This window comes from Brachycentrus maculatus, unplaced genomic scaffold, assembly GCF_059751285.1.
Source record: "Brachycentrus maculatus isolate JH-2025_06_01 unplaced genomic scaffold, ASM5975128v1 h1tg000503l, whole genome shotgun sequence".
Lineage (NCBI taxonomy): Eukaryota > Metazoa > Arthropoda > Insecta > Trichoptera > Brachycentridae > Brachycentrus > Brachycentrus maculatus.
In genome coordinates, this window is record NW_028281249.1 from 1040133 (window position 1) to 1058177 (window position 18045).

Below are 18045 nucleotides of genomic sequence, written 5' to 3' on the forward strand. Positions count from 1 at the left end.
TTTAGTGCAGAATTTAATTGAGTTTTTTCACGGACCATGTAATCCCAATTACTCGTGGACCAAATACCAATCCATCACGAATACACATGTAAACATGCCCGTGTGTGTGCGTATTGTTATGTAGATAAGATGGAGACAATTCCTGTGCTATAATTTGTGATAAGTGAAATTTGAATGTGGTATAGTTATTATATTAAACTTTGGTACTGACATTTCTAGGTGGAACTGCATTTTATACAATAAATTTACAAATAAAAATAATAATAATTAGTTGTTTAATAAAATCCTACTTAAAATCCTATGCATAACTTTTATATAATTGTTTTTGTAATATATTGTATTATACTGATTATGTTCAGTAAATTTAAAATAATTTTTTCAGATTTTGTTTTTAATTATTATTATTTTTTTTTATATTTATTTTAATTTATTTAAACCCTTATCCGCTCCCAATGGTGCATAAGGAACTGCGTCATATAAACGCAGTATTATCTTGAACGTTTACACATGAAGGAAAGGTGATCAGCCCTTCGCTTCAGGTACCAGACAGGGTAATATTGAATAAATATTACAGTGAAAAAATCACTTTTATTTATTTTACCCCTCTTGGGAATCGAACCCGAGACCTCCAGAACGGTAGCCGAACGTGCTGACCAATACACTACGGAGGTGGACATATAAAATTATGATTTTAAATCCATGTCTTGTGTATATAACGTCATTTTGTCTTGCCTCCTAATAGGCTGATGATGTCGGCAAAGACGAAACCTGGTCACTGGTCAAATAAAATAAAGGTAGAAAAAGCTATATAGTTGTTACGCCAAGTTATACCAAAAAATGTCATTTCGAAACTTAAATTTAACGAAAAAACTATTTTTATTCTTGTATGTATGTGTTGGATTGTGGTCCTGTGGTAAGTATCACGGACTCTTGAGTCAGAGTTTCTCGGTTCGAGTCCACTTTACCACAATTTGATACCTATTTCTAATAATGAGCCGCTTACCCTCACAGAAATAGTATGAAATTGAAGTATTTTTGTAAATAATAAAAACACAAATATTTCTCTTTTTATATTTTTTTTTGCAATAAAATATTTATAATTTAAATTTCACTTGATAATTACCGCTATTTCTTAATATCTATCGTGTAAAATAATAATCTATCGTGACCTGTGAAATCATCGAAAATCCTGTAACAATAGGTTTTCAAAACTAGTGGCATTCACCAACCGAAATTTAAATTGAAAATAGATTTCCACAAAGTGACTGCCGAATCAATTAATAAAACTATTTTTAGTTTATTAACAGTGTTGCAGTAGTAGAATCGTTGTGCGTTAAAGATCCATTAAGTATATTTAATCGCCCGATTACCATCGGACTGCACCAACTGCAAACACTAACCAAAGTAAATGTTGCGGAATTGTATTTTAATTTGTTCGCAAATGAAGTGTGCAGCTAATTAGTAGAAAATACAGCTCTTAAAACCAGCAAGAGCAGCACATAGTGCAGTGGTGCCGAAAATAAACACATAAAACTTTTTATAAGTCTGTTGGTTATGTTCCGTATTGGTGTACGTTTGCTATGCGACTCCGGGTGTCCTAGTCATTTTACATCTATCATTTCCCTTTCATTTAATTTTTAAATCAACTAACCATCATACCGCTTCCCTGCAGGGGTAGATAGCGAGAATAGAAAGCCATACCAATCTGTTTTTTCGCACACAATCTCCGCCTCTTCCACATTCATGCATCTTCTTATACATACACGACTATTATTTCGACTCCTGACCTGACCACTTTCAAGTATTTGAATTACAATTACTTGATCATGCCAAGATTCTCTCGGTCTTCCTTTGTTTCTCTCATATCACCCACTACATTCGTATGATAAATTTGTTTAACTATCCTTTCTTTACTCACTCACTTTAATCTATATATATATATATATATATATATATATATATATATATATATATATATATATATATATATATATATATATATGTATGTATGTATACATATATAAATATATATATATATATATATACATATATATATATATATATATATATATATATATATATATATATATATATATATATATAAATATGACTGAGCTCTTGTGCTTGGAGATCGACTTACACTCAAGGTGTAATATTTTATATAATTAATGGTATAATAGTCTTTTTTATATATTTTTTCAAGATTTATATGTAATAATTATTTTCTTAAGAATTTTTTTATCTTCCATTTTTTGAATTTCTTCAGGGAGTTTATTGAATTATTTAATTCCCAAATACATACATACATATCGTAGTCATACAGGAGAAAGTGATCAAGTGCATATTTTTACAAAACCGTGATCATTAACTATATGATATCTTACTAGCTTAATATTGTCCTGAAAAATTCTTAAAGGATTTTAAACTTGGAAGTATAATATCTTGATTTGTTAAAAATGACTAACTGCATTGATGTTTACTTTCTTGCGAACCAAAAGTGACTTAAATGGGGCCTTCTGAACATTTTACGTTTTGGTAGTTGGTCACTTTCTCCTGTACGACTACGATATTTAGATAATAATAAAATATTGTCACAAAGACATGAATTAAACATAAATATTGCAAGAGATTTTCCATATTTTACAGTAACCTTCGTAAAGCTCTGTTTACGCCACCTGTTAATTGTGTTTGGAGTACACAAGGACCAGTTTAGAAGAGCTTTTTACTGACTAAACAAAGGACTTCGGTATCACTTTGTTAGGGCCCGTTTACACAACCATTTAACGCCGTCTGCATCGGCCGTAATGTTTGCGCAGCTCGTTGGCTGTCGTGAATTCTTTATCTCTCCACGAGGGCGAACGAAAGTGGCGCTTGCGAGGTTCGGCCTGAAGGATGACCTCCAAATTTCAAACGTGTACCATTACTGACCTGTCCCTATACAAATATACATATATATATATATATATATATATATATATATATATATATATATATATATATATATATATATATATATATATATATATATATATATATATATATATATATATATATACATATATATATACCGTTCTGGAGGTCCGGGTTCGATTCCCAGGGGGGTTTAAATAAATAGTGATTTTTTCACTGTATTTATTCAATATTACCCTGGTCTGATACGTGAAGCGGAGGGCTGATCACCTTTCCCTCGTGTGTTAACGATCAAGATAACATTGCGTTTATATGATGCAGTTCCCTATGCACCGTTGGGTGCGGAATAGGGTTTAATTAAATTAAATGAGTAGGGTGAAAAAACAGCGTCTGATAGAACAAAAGATTTAAAAAAACAGTTTAAAAATAATGATAGGTTTCTGGGCATCCTTTATACGATTTCAATACGTCACAATTAATCCCCGATTATTAGTTGGGATATTTATAGTAAACATATCAGCCTTTATGTCATTAGATTGTACTGCATCCAATTAAAGCCAACAATCATTAATGCCGGTATTTTGAATAATCCGATTACGGCACTTATTTTTCATCCCCTGTACAGCATCGACTGAAGGGTTGATAGACACCCTGTTCAGAAAATATGGAAATAGGAAAACGTAATTTTTAACAAATTTATATTACTTTATTTGGATCAGTATTAAATTTATACAATAATATTTCATCATTAAAATGTAACTTTGTTTTAAAATCACTATTAATATTTTATTTTAACCTTATTATAATGTCTACCGGTTAGCTTCGAAACCGGTAGATATAATAATTAAGTTATAATAAAATATTTTTAGTGATTTTAAAACAAAGTTACATTTTAATTGCATATTAGAAAATCACAAAGTTAGTGCTTCAAATATAAATTACACAATAACATTTTGCTTAAGGCCCAGTATTCGATAAATATCAACTTTATTTTCTTAAAACCCAGCATACGTTAAGTCGCATTCATTCCACCGGAGACTACAGAGAGGTCACTTGTCTGTTCATGCCCGATTTTTTTAAAAATAATGCATATTTTGTATTTTTATGTATTTTTTCAGAATATATAAATAAAGATATTTTTTAAACTTTTTGTCTTTGAATAACTGTTTTTTTTTTTAAATACATATGCAATTATTTAGAAGAAAAACTATTTTATCAATGCAAAAACGGTTTTTTAAAACAAAATCAATTACGTACAACTTTATCTGGATTAAGAGAAAATCAAGTTGCTTCTTAATAATTTACAAAATTGATTTTCTCTTAAAACACCGTATTTGTATTGAAAAAAATGAGTTTTTGTTCAAAATAAATATATGGTTTTGAAAAGAATAGTTTTGAGTTACTGAAAGGCGAGGAGTTTAAAAAAATACATTTTATTTAAAAAAAAAATCACAATAATCCAATTTGCGCGCTAAAAAAATTAGGCATGACCTGACGTCCGACTCTATGCATTGCTGGAAGTTAACTGAATTTTATTGCTGCGAGTATGGCCTTAAGATGAAGAAACACGTTACGACATGCGCATATAATGATGTGAGAAACGTTTGTGTATTGGTGATCTTATCCCCGATTTTATCACATATTATTTATTTACGTCGCTTTAAATGAATAACTTTATATTATATGTAATACTCTATCTAATCTTCTTCTTCTTCTTCTTTTTTTAGGACTATTTCCTGTCATTCTCCAGTCCGCTCCCAGGAGGTGGAAGACCAGCTATCTCTCCATCGTTTAGGTGGTCTTCCTGGGGGTCTGATCCCGCTTATGCTGCTGTCCGCTGCTATCCTCACCACTCGATCCGAACTCGCTCTATCCACGTGATTTCTCCAGAAACGTCTTCTTTCTCTTCCCCATTGCACAACATCTTCAACATCGCAGATTTTTCTTATTTCAGAGTTTCTTACTCTGTCGCGAAGTGTTAGGCCTGCTATAGGTCGTACAGTCTTCATTTCGGATGTCCTAAGAAGGCTTTTTGTTCTCGCGGTGTCGGCTCTTGTTTCTGTGCCGTATGTCAAGATCGGTCTTACGCAGGTCTTACAGATTCTCACCTTACTCTCTTTCAGCATGTATTTATTTCTCCAAACAATTTTTTGAGCATCCAGCTACAGCAGAGGCCTTGTTTGCTTGCTCTCATACTTCATTGTAAGGGTTATTGCTGCTATAATACTTTCAATTTATACATAATCAGATTATGGAGGAATACAAAATTTTGGTTGGCCAAATAAATAAAAAAAAATTCTGAATCCCTCTATAGTAGTTAGGCTTCACATAGCAGCGCTGTAGCCAAGTCGATAGCTAAGGGGTGGTTTCAACGAAGGCATCAAATAGGGGTTGACAACGAATACCGACAGGAGCCGAAATGAGACGGAAACGCACGATGATTTACGGAGTGACATATCGTGATAACGATCATTGGTATAAATAAAGCTTACAATTTACATGACATTATTTCAAAAACTTACTAGAAATATGTTTCCAAAGTCAGATTAAATTCATTACTTGATATGTTGAGTGTGGCAGTAGCTGCAAAAAAAAAATTTAAATATTATTTTTTGACATCTCATCAAAAATGAAGAAGAATATGGAAGTCTGGGCATTTAAGGGGCTGACGACCGTCATAGGCTGGTTTAAGTGATCACTTTACACACGTGTAACATTCACCAATTCTACCCATTATTGACAACCACACTACTCAAATTCTTGGAAGTTCTAAATATATGAACCAATTTAGAAACCTTGTTTTTGAATCACTAGAACTTCACAAGAGACATCTATTGGTGAGATGTAAATCTCAAATGTGTAAAGTGATCACTTAAACCAGCCTATGACGGTCGTCAGCCTCGTGAATGCCCAGACTTCCATATTCTTCTTCATCTTTGATGAGATGTCAAAAAATAATATGAAAATAACTCCTGTAATTGGAGAAAATCCAGATTTTGTGAACAAGTATTTGGACACACTCAAAATGTTGTAAATAAATAAATATTTGTGTTTTTATTATTTTTAAAAATACTTCAATTTCATACAATTACTGTGAGCCTAAGTAGCTCATTATTAGAAATAGGTATCAAATTGTAGTAGAGTTTATTCGAACCCAGAAACTCTGACTCGAGAGTCCGCGACACTAACCACGGGACCACAACCCGACACAAAATGTTCAAGTTTTTTTAAAATATATTTTATACAACTAACTAACTAACTAACCATCACGCAGCTTCCCGGCAGGGGTGAGAAGAGAGAATAGAACGCTACATCAATCTGTCTTTGCAAACAATCTTCGCATCTTCGACATTCATGCATCTCTTCACACGTACCCGCCGATTATTGCGACTTCGGACCACGTTCAAGTATTTGAAAAACTTGATCATGCCAAGTTTTCTTTGGTCTTCTTTTGGTTCTATCACTACCCGGTGAATAAGTACATACGTATGTACGAATGGAAATTAGAGTATTAAAAAAATGTTTTAAAAATTAAAATGTGCCACAAATGATCAGCAAAAAACATTTTAGAAATTGTTTTATATTTCTTTGATTCAAACATCCTTTTTACTCTGCCCGGCCACCCGTTCCTGTGACTTAAATGTTCCTTAAATGGAAAAGAAAGATAATAGAAAGCACACATTAATAATATGTTTCAAATGTTTTATAATTAATAATATTTTTTAATTTGTGAAACAACAATGTAATCGAAAACATTGAAAACGCTAAACGACAATACCTATCAAGAAGCACGCTGTCCGCCATGAGTAATATTTGTCTGTTTGTGTGTTCTAAAAAAATTAAACTTCAATATATACTCAAAAAAAATTTGAGCTCGGAATCACGACAGACCTCTTGGGCGGGAGTTTGTGTTCTGAATGTGAACGTTTGCGATCTCAGCCTTAAAATACGCTAAACGGTCTATACCTTAAAATGAAATAATAAAATAAATAAAAATTGATAGGAAAAAATGTGTTTTTTTGTCGTTTTTTTTGTTTTTATTGTTTGACATCTTCCGCTTAGAGATCCTTCTGTAGATACACGTCTTTATGGGGTTTTGAAAAAAAAGGTAGTCATTATTTTTAATGCAAACGATTCTAGGATCTGATAATCCTTGTGCATTTGAAAACAATCAGCTCCCTTTGATCCTATTTTGGTAAATTGGGGTAGCATTTCCTTTGTTGTCCCATTTAGTGAAATATACCTTTGTAAAAAAAAAACAGCATAGAAAATGAATTCAGATTTAAAAATCACTTTCTCTTTTGCATATCCTAATTATATAATAAATACGTGATCTTAATAATAGGAAGGTTTAAAAAAATTACAATATTTTGAGTACGTTCAAATCTTTCTTCGAAAATCTGGGTTTGTCTACTTTAGAGTTGTTTGTAGAGATGGATGTAGAAGAATATGGATGTCTACCTGACATAGGCTGGTATAAGTGATCATTTCATACAATATATTTTATATAACTCCTAAGTGGACAAAATCCAGATTTTAATAAAATATTTTTTACCGTATATGGTGTTTGAAAATGATGCGGAATGTATCGAAATACGTGTCACGATAGATTTTAAGAAATTGCGTTATTTATCGAGTGAAATTTAAATAAAAAAAACCGGATAGATTTTACCACGAAGTGTCCATCGAATCAATTAATGAAGAAATATTTTGACAAAATTAAAACATTTTAAATGAATAATATTCTTTACTATATTGTCCGCCTCCGTAGTGTAATGGTCGGCACGCTCGGCTACCGTTCTAGAGGTCCCGGGTTCGATTCCCAAGGGGGGTAAAATAAATATAGGAGATTTTTTCACTGTAATATTTATTCAATACTACCCTGGACTGGTACCTGAAGCGGAGGGCTGATCACCTTTCCTTCATATGTAAACGATCAAGATAACACTGCGTATATATGACGCAGTGCCCTATGCACCATTGGGGTGCCGATAAGGGTTTTATTATTATTAATATTCTTTACACCCTTATCCGCACCCCGTTATCTTGATCGTTAACACATGATGGAAAAGTTATCAGCCCTCCGCTTCAGGTACCAATCCAGGGTTATATTAAATAAATATTAGAGTGAAAAAATTATATACATATATTTGACTCCCCCACAAATAAATAATTAGTCAAAATATAAAAAATACATTTTTTAAACGATTTTTCAATTGCTAACAAAAAACACAAATGAAAAATCTATTATATCATTCATAAGTATAAACAATAAACGTTGAGTGTAAGTCTTTTACAAGATATTAGTCTCGTTTTATTGGAGAGGAACAGTGTAACTAGTATTAGGATATGTTCAAAGTAGAAATATCTGGCAAATAAATTTTATAGTAATATTTTAAAATAAATATTATGAGTAGTAAAAAGGATATGCAGAATTAAAAGAATGGATACAAACGGTACAAACAGGTTTACAAATAGGTTTTAAGAAAAGTTAAAGAAAAACCATATATAATGTTCTTAGAAAGAGTACAACAGAGAAGAAGGAAGATGATAGGATATATCTTGTGACACACAATTATCGCTGCAATAATAAAGGCGAGTAAAGAAATGAAAAGAGAAAAAAGTGAGAAGGTTCAAAAAGGTGTTTTATTGAATAATCGAAAAGAACACTATCATGAAATTAGATTAGGTATTTTTTAAATTTAATTTTATTAAATACGGTTACAAAAGTATTTTTTTTATTAATTCAATTAATGTTCTAGACACTACTACGTTTACAATCAAAATTAATAACGTAGTTTTCTCAAATAAAGAGATTTAGCTTTTGTGCTTGGAGAGGCACTTACATTTATTATTTATTGTTTATGTTTGTTACAATGATTAAAGAAAACACTTCGTTTTTTTACCACTTGAGTTTTATTATAGACTACATGTTTCAGAAGTTAAACTTCCATCATTCAGGTCTGTATAATAACAGTTATTAATAATAAGTTATTATACAGACCTGAATGATGGAAGTTTAACTTCTGAAACATGTAGTTTATAATAAAACTCAAGTGGTAAAAAACGAAGTGTTTTCTTTAATCATTAAAACATGTCTTACCACAAAGTTAATGCCGAAACAATAAATAAAATATTTATGTTTGTTGCTAATTTAATTAATTTTTTTAGTATTTTAATGTCTACAAGTATGTATTTTATATCTGTAGGAAGCTTACTAAAGTATATACTTGGTTCACAAATATTTAAAATTCTCTTGGAATTGTTCGGTATTGTAAAGTCACGTTGTCATATAATTTTACAACTTGTTTTTCATTCAACGTAATGGAGACGTAAAATTTAACCACGAATTCCCACGAAATATTTATTATTTGCATAAATAAATAATGGATTGAATACCTACAAGAAAACTAAATTCATTTCTTATACGAACAAACTGCCATTTAGTGATTGTTCTAGTACTATTGAGTTTACAGGTGTTGAATGAAATCTTTACTAAATATTGTTGATTTAATTTATATTTGAAGCACTAACTTTGTAATTTTCCATTTTAGAATTAAAATGTAACTTTGTTTTAAAATCACTATAAATATTTATAATGATTAATAAAGAAAACACTTCGTTTTTCACCACTTGAGTTTAATTATAGACTACATGTTTCAGAAGTTAAACTAAAGTTTAAAGTTTAAAGTTTAACTTCTGAAACATGTAGTCTATAATTAAACTCAAGTGGTAAAAAACGAAATGTTTTCTTTATTAATCATTGTTACATGTCTTACCCTAAAGTTAATGCCGAAACAATAAATAAAATAAATATTTATATTGATTTTAAAACAAAGTTACATTTTAATTATAAATATTGTTCAATTGAAGACAAACATATCTAGAAAAAAGTTCTCACCCGATAAAAATTAGTATTATCATATGTAATGTATACTATTCACTGTGCTTATTATCTTATATATTGTTCCTGTAATAAAAATCTTAAAAATAATATCAATAAAACAAACAATAATTAATAATATACTGTTTCAAAATACGTCACCATTATTGTCAATGTTTCCTTTTACAAAAAATGTTGTTCCTTAACCCCCTACCAATATTTATTAACCTATATATACACCCAAATATATTTTTATTCGTTAGTTTTAATTTGTACCAGAAGATGAAAACAATTGTCGTTTTCGAAACTAGTCTTAAATAAAAATAAAACTCTATTCAAGTGATTAATTTTTATTAAAATAATAATAACACATTAGTCAAAATTTTCACAGTTTACATGCGTTCAGCTTTATCTTTTTAGAAATTTTGACCACTTAAAGTAGGTTCAGAAAGAAAAGTGGATTCTTCCGTGTACTTGTATTATATTTTTTATTGATATGGTATTAACCTTTTGCAATAACACTGTGATTCAAATATAAAAATTAAGCACTTATTTAAAATTACTTGTGAATCACAATTCATCAAAAATGGTATTAAACGAGCATAAATAAATAAAACAGCATTCAAATATAAAAATTAAGCACTTATATAAAATCACTTGTGAATCACAATTCATCAAAAATGGTATTAAACGAGCATAAATAAATAAAGCACCATTCAAATATAAAAATTAAGCACTTATTTAAAATTACTTGTGAATCACAATTCATCAAAAATGGTATTAAACGAGCATAAATAAATAAAACAGCATTCAAATATAAAAATTAAGCACTTATATAAAATCACTTGTGAATCACAATTCATCAAAAATGGTATTAAACGAGCATAAATAAATAAAGCACCATTCAAATATAAAAATTAAGCACTTATTTAAAATTACTTGTGAATCACAATTCATCAAAAATGGTATTAAACGAGCATAAATAAATAAAACACCTGTAAAAGTATAAGACCACTTTTTTCAGTTAATTAATGTAAACACGACTAGTTTTGAGAACTGCAGATATTTTTATCATTATTTTATTCCACAAAATCAATAAAGCAAAAACTCAATTGAGGCATCTAGCCGAAAGCTTCCGAAACAAGTCGTTACAATATACATAGAACTCAAGTGTTAAAAAACAAGTGTTTTATTTATAATTTAATAAATATTTAGACGAAATGAATAAACTTGTAACAAACATGGACACCTAAATTGAAAATAAGGATATAATAAAATATTTAGTTTTTTATTTTGTATCACTTCCGACGGGAAACGAGATGGGATCATTTCCGCTTTGATGGTCAGGTATGTACCTACTTAAATATTTAGGTAAATACCTTCCTACCATAAAAAAGTACCTACCTGCTTTTCGAGATTGGAAAGAAGAAAATCAACAATCCAATGTCAATGTATATATTTTTTACAACATTTTGAGTGTGTCCAAATACTTATTCACAAATCTGGATTATCTCCAAATAAGTAATTTTATTTTTATTTTTGACATTCTGATTTTTTTAAACCCTTATCCGCACCCGATGGTGCATAGGGCACTGCATCATATAAACGCAGTGTTATCTTGATCGTTAACACATGAAGGAAAGGTGATCAGCCCTCCGCTTCTAGTATCAGTCCAGGGTAATACTGAATAAATATTTGAGTTAAAAACATATCCGAAGAAGAATATGGAAGTCTGGGCATTTACAGGGCTAACGACCGTCATAGGCATGGATGAGTGATCACTTGACACGAGTGTAAATATCACCAATTCTACCCATGATTGGTACTAAATATTTAGAACTCCTAGATATAAATCATCTTTTTCATATTTAATCTTGTAAAAAAAGAATCTTTGTTAAAAAAAAAGGGTTTAGATCTTCCTCATCACCTGTACTAACAAACCATCACGTCGCTTCTTTGCTGGGGTAGGCAGAGAGAATATAACACCACACCAACCTGCCTTTGCAAACAATCTTTACCTCTTTACCTCTTCCTTCCACATTCACGCATCTCCTCATACATACCCGCCGATTATTCCAACTCCTGACCTGACCGCTTTGAAGCATTTGAAATACTTGATACTAATAATAATCGTAATTTTTAATAATGCAATTTTTCTGAAGTACTGACGATAATTATAGATAAAAAAATCACGGTCATGCCAAGTTTCCCTCGGTCTTTCTTTGATTCTATTTCCAATATAATTGATTTTACCTACTGTTCATTCTTCACTCATTCCGTTAAGTTTTTAAATATTTCATTTCAGGTTAATATATTATTAAATATTTTAATATTTCTAGGTATATCACGGCTGATCCTTACACCCGCTTGTCCGCCTCCAATAGTGAAGTGGTCAACGCGTTTTGCTACCATACTGGAGGTATCTGGTTCGATTACTTGGTAGTTCAAAATAAATATAAGTTATTATTCAATATAATTTTAATATCACTTGAAACGCAGGGCTGATCACCTTTCAAATCGGGTTTTTAACGAACTTAACATTGATTTTATGTGATGCAGTGCCCTATGCACCATTGGATGAGAATAAAGGTTCTTTAGTGATTGATATCTTCAATATTAACTAAGAATTTATCGTTTCTAGCATCAAAATAAGCATTATATATAAAATTAAGAAAGGTGTGTGGAGATTGTTTCAATATATAGATTATTAATTGAAAAAAAAATATGAAGAGAATATAGTTGAAAAAAGGAGCCGAGGAAGACCGAGAAAAACTTGGCACGATAAGTTATGTTAAATACTTGAAAGCGGTCAGGTCAGGAGTATGTATGTGGAGATGCATGAATGTAGAAAAGGGAAAGAATGTAAAGACAGAATGGTATGGCGTTCTATTCTCTCTGCCTACCCCTGCAAAGAAGCGACGCGAAGGTTAGTTAATTAGTCTAATTTGAAAAAATACAATGAAATTCTGGACAGAGTGGTGTGGCGTGGCGTTCTATCCTCTCTGCCTGCCCCTGCGGGGAAGCGGTGCGATGGTTAGTTAGTGAGAATTAGTTTATTTTTTATTTAATTACAGCGAAGAAACCCTTATGTTAGTAAATTTACCAAACATCAATCACATTTCTATTAGTTCTGTCGAGAAAAGCACGAACGAATTTGCATAAGGAAAAAAATACATATAACAGGCATAAATACAATGCAATCTGCGAGCAATGCATCACACGAATACCTACGCGATATCCGTAGGCGCTATTCACTTACTCAGTGAGTGAAATAACCTATTCACATTTCACTCTCTCGCGAGGGGACTCGAACCCAATGCGGTAGAAAGAGACCCCCTGTCGAAAAAGACCCCTCGAAACCGTGAAAAAAGAATCAATCGAAACCCGCGACTCCCATTGGCCGGTTCGAACCGCCGGCGTTCCATGGGCGGAGCCTCCAGCAGTCGCCCCTCCCCCTTCCACCACTCGACCCGTTTTCAGTAATAACACTGAAATGACAGCCGGACCGGTTTTCGTCTGGTTCAGTGTGTATCCGTGCGTCCGACAAGTCGGTCTGTTCGTATGCCCGTAGAGAGATATTCAATATTGCAACAAAAAAATTGAGACTTTTTACAATCGGTATCAAAGACAGTGTTTTCTGTTCCAGTGATAAATTTGTATCTGTTCTAACACCATATTCTTGGACTGATCTAAAACTATTTTTGTGATTGTTTATATTTTGTTATTGACTGCATCTGTGAAGACTTTTGACGTTTTTTTTATATATTTAAGTTTAAAGTGTCCGATGTTGTCGGTAAACACCAATGGATAAAACAGCCAAGTGCCAATAGAAGTATTAATGTTAAAGAAACAAACACCACCGTTGTCCAAAAGAGACTTTAGTATGACGATTCAAAATTTGTCGGTGGCTAAGCAACGACAAGCTATGGCAGTGTCACCGGAAGCACTGCGGCCCCTGGACCGCTCGTCGACGAACAATAATAACAACCTCAACAAGAGCTCCAGGATCAGCTTCAGCGTGGCTTCGCTCCTAGCCGACACGCGACCGCGGTCCAAAACGTCACCTCTCAGAGACGAAGACTTAGAAGCTAGCAATAGAATATCCCCTGAAATATTCCATCACCACCAGATCAACCCTCACTCCCCGCTCAGACAATCTCCCCAAGCGAGACCAGAGCTCCCAGGACAGAAAAGAGAATCACCCCAAAGAATGAGCCCGATGGCAACACAAAACTCAAGCCCTCCTTTGAATCTCAACTCAAACGCCACAACACCTCCCTTAATGACATCCTCAGAAGACGAATACGAGGACTCTGTGAACCAAGAAGACTCTATTGTAGACGTTGAAGATCTGAATATAGACGGAGAAGACGGGAGAACTAGCGACGAAGAGAGAGAGATGCTGTATAGAAGACAGAGGCAGTTGTTGCAAGATAGAGAAGGTCCTGGTTCAGGGCCTATCAGACCCACCCCCTTCAGCGCGTTGGCCGCAGCTGCTGCAGCGTACCAAGCCGGGCTGGGTGCACCGCCCCCTGGATGGCCTGTGGGACCCCCGGTTCTAGGACCTTTTGGACCCGGTGGACCCATGTTCCAAGGACCCGGCTTTCCCGTTTCGCACTTATCGACAGGTAATTAAAAAAATATTTTTTATAGGATCCGACAGAGCAAACGTTTTGCAATCTATTATTTAAAGTCTTCCTTTTTGTATATTAAAAATAATTGTGGTATGGTATTATAACACTCTTTTTATCATTCATCGTTCACCTTAAAGTGATATTACACTGAGTGAATGACGAATGATAAGGATAGTGTAAAAGCTTTACTGACAACAATTTACTGCTTGTGCAACACCGTTTGCCATCGTTTGTTTTTATTGAATTACCTAACGTCTAAGTGAGTCTGAAATCTAGCAACGGCTTATGAAACACTGCTAATAACTTATAGCGTTTCTATTTGGATTCCAATACTATACATTTCATAGTTATCAAAAGCATTGTTAAGGTTGTTGTATAGTCATTTAACACTCTCCTTATCATTCATCGTTCACTTTTAAGTGGTATTACACAAAGTGAACGATGAATGATAAGGAGAGTGTTAATGCCTTACTAACTACAATGTACGGCTTGCGCAACACCGTTTGCTATCGTTTGTTTTCGTTGAATCACCTTATTTCCAAGTGACTCAGAAATCTAGCTATAACCAATAGCAATACCGCCTATTAAGGTTACTATAATTGCGGAGGTCCTCACCAAAAACTTACATTTCCAACATTGCACAAAATCCTTTAAATGCAAATCTGTTCTGTTTACTGTATTCTATCGAAACCTTAATTGAAGTTGCGACAAAACGTGACCAATCATGTGTTAAACCAATATGAAATCATTAAATCGCACCAAAACGTAATAATTTTACAAGCTAGAATTCCTGATTACTTAAAATAATTGATAATGGAAATGTAACGTTTTGGTGAAGACATCCTCATTGATTACTATAGACTACTACCTCTGTACTCTGTACTTATCACTTCACTTAATTCATCATTATACTTTGAATCATCTCATCTTATCTCGGATAGGTATCTTTATAATTACAATAGTAAATATTAATGTTGCATCCCACTTAACGCTGTAGACACGCCCTGATCGTAATAATCTGTCATTATTTACAGCATTTTAAGTGTGTCCAAAAACTTGTTGATAAACCTAGATTATCCCCAATCAGGAGTTATTTTTTATATGATTTCTTGACATCTTAATATAGATGAAGAAGAATGTGGAATCTTCATCTATGTTAATATGTGAAAAAAATAATATAATGTAACAAAAGTACTCCGAATTGAAGATAATCCAGATTTGTTATAAATTATTTAGACATAATTGTTATAAATAAATTAACTGGTCAAATTATAAGCTAAAATTACAACATTTTGAGTGTGTCCAAATACTTGTTCACAAAATCTGGATTATCTCCAATAATTACAGGAGTTATTTTCATATTATTTTTTGACATCTCATCAAAGATGAATAAGAATATGGAAGTCTGGGCATTTACGGGATTATGATCCAGGATATAATTATAATTTTGTGTGTGGTTATAATCCAGGATTCGGACCTCACGTACTAATATAAGAGTTTCTGCTTAATAAAAAAGCTTCTTTACATCTCACCAATAGATGTCTCTAGTGAAGTTCTAGTGATTCAAGAACAATGTTTCTAAATTGGTTCATATGTATAGAACTTCCAAGAATTTGAGTAGTGTGGTTGTCAATAATGGGTAGAATTGGTGAATGTTACACGTGTGTAAAGTGATCACTCAAACCAGCCTATGACGGTCGTCAGCCCCGTAAATGCCCAGACTTCCATATTCTTCTTCATCTTTGATGAGATGTCAAAAAATAATATAAGCTAAAATAATAAAAATGATCTTTTCAAGCGTTTATCATGTCGCTTACTCCATTTAACAACGTCATATATCAAAAATCGTCAAATTTCAGTTGTGCATGTTTTCGGAATGCCCATATGTTTACATTTAGGATTTTTAACGGATAGTGTGTAAGTTTTTGGTAAGAAAATGTAATTAATTTTGAGTATTTTATTGTTTTTTATAATTTAATAAACCCTGATGATGAGAAGGTTCATATCGAAACCGGTAGGTTAAAGTGTTCTAGTGATAAAAAAGTGGTTATAACAAAGTTGTTTAATTTTATAAAGTTTATAAAATGTGCCACAAAGTATCTGAGAAAAATATTCGAGAAATCGTATCTTTAAATAAATAATCTAAAAATTAAGTTTGGCACAAGCAATAACTGAATTAACACACAATTCATTCTATAAATACCTGCGAAATTGCGACTTTAATAGATTTTTTAAATGAATATTAAAATTCGAAACATTACCGAATTGTTTGAACTAATCCATTGACCCCATTCGATTACTGGAGCATTCAATTATCATTGTCATATTTGAATTACTTCACAGCAAATTAGCATAAATGTCATAATTTGAATTACCTTCCGTGTTACGACAGTCGAAATTTTGCGCAAAAAAATAACGAGAACAATCAGTGTATTAGGTGTCTAAAAAGAGACGAAAAATTTTATATTATACGAAGGTAATACATATCGCTCACTCCTTTCAAGAACGTCATAAATCAAAATTCGGCAATTTTCAGTTGTGCATGTTTTCGGAATGCCCACAAAATGTACTATATCCCAGCAAATAAGGCTAATTTTTAACATGATATTTACCCGCTACAGGGCAGAATGTGTTGTTTTTGCATTTAGAAGAAAAGGTATTGTTTTAGCATTTTTTTAAATATTCTAAATATTTTTCAAATAGAGAAAAAACCTTCAGGTTTTACCTAAAAAGATGTGTTGCACAGTAAAAAGTTCAATAAGTGGCTTGATATTTATTTTTAATAAGTTGTTTTATATTTTTAAACTTTAAAAACGTTCTCCTGAAAAATCAAGTTTTTTGATTTACGACGTTCTTGAAAGGAGTGAGCGATATGTCTATAATAAGTCACAGAGCTTACGACATGGCTTATACAAAGAGTTTTATTCATTATTCTGCCCGTTATTTAATTTTAATTTATATTTTTGTCAAAACTTACCATTATTGACAACCACACTACTCAAATTCATGGAAGTTCTATATATAATACACATGAACCAATTTAGAAACGTTGTTTTTGAATCACTAGAACTTTACTAAAGACATCTATTGGTGAGACGAAAAGAAGCTTTTTACTGAGCAGAAACTCTTTTATTAGTATGTGAGGTCCTGGATTATAATCACACACATGAGAAACGCCAGAAAATATCATTTTCTTTTTTGTAATTATTTTACCTTATAATTTTACCAGTTAATTATTTTATTCTTTTTAACCTAACGCCTTTGAAAGTCAGTTATAGAGTTCATATTAACCGAGCTAAAGATGGAAAACTGCGCACAGTTCACACGCCCTGCGCGCATTTTTCCGAGAATTCGTCAATTGTTAACTTGTTAACGTTAAATTTCTTTCCGTTAATGAATTGCGGCAGATGTGAAAATTACGAATAAAACAGATGATAATTAATACAAAAATGATTTAATAACGCATTCCCAATTAAAATTAAATTAGAACAAAGGTGTAAAAATTCCTAAAGATATTACATACATACCTTCATATGTACATACATACTTTTCTAACATTAATACAAAGCTATTTTAATTGATAATTATCATAATTCTATTGTACACTTGGTACTCATG

At 32.0% G+C, this 18045-nt stretch overlaps 1 protein-coding gene across 2 annotated transcripts in view; it reads left to right on the forward strand.

Annotated features, from left to right (window-relative positions):
- Positions 1 to 13337: 13337 nt before the first annotated feature.
- The window catches only part of Dr (muscle segmentation homeobox protein Drop), a 28999-nt gene continuing 24291 nt past the window's right edge, over positions 13338 to 18045 (forward strand). For both annotated transcript variants that reach the window (XM_088272530.1, XM_088272531.1), the window contains exon 1: positions 13338 to 14421. In XM_088272530.1, the coding sequence (XP_088128656.1) occupies positions 13632 to 14421 (790 nt within the window). In that variant the 5' untranslated portion in view covers positions 13338 to 13631. The remainder of the gene's footprint in view (positions 14422 to 18045) is intronic.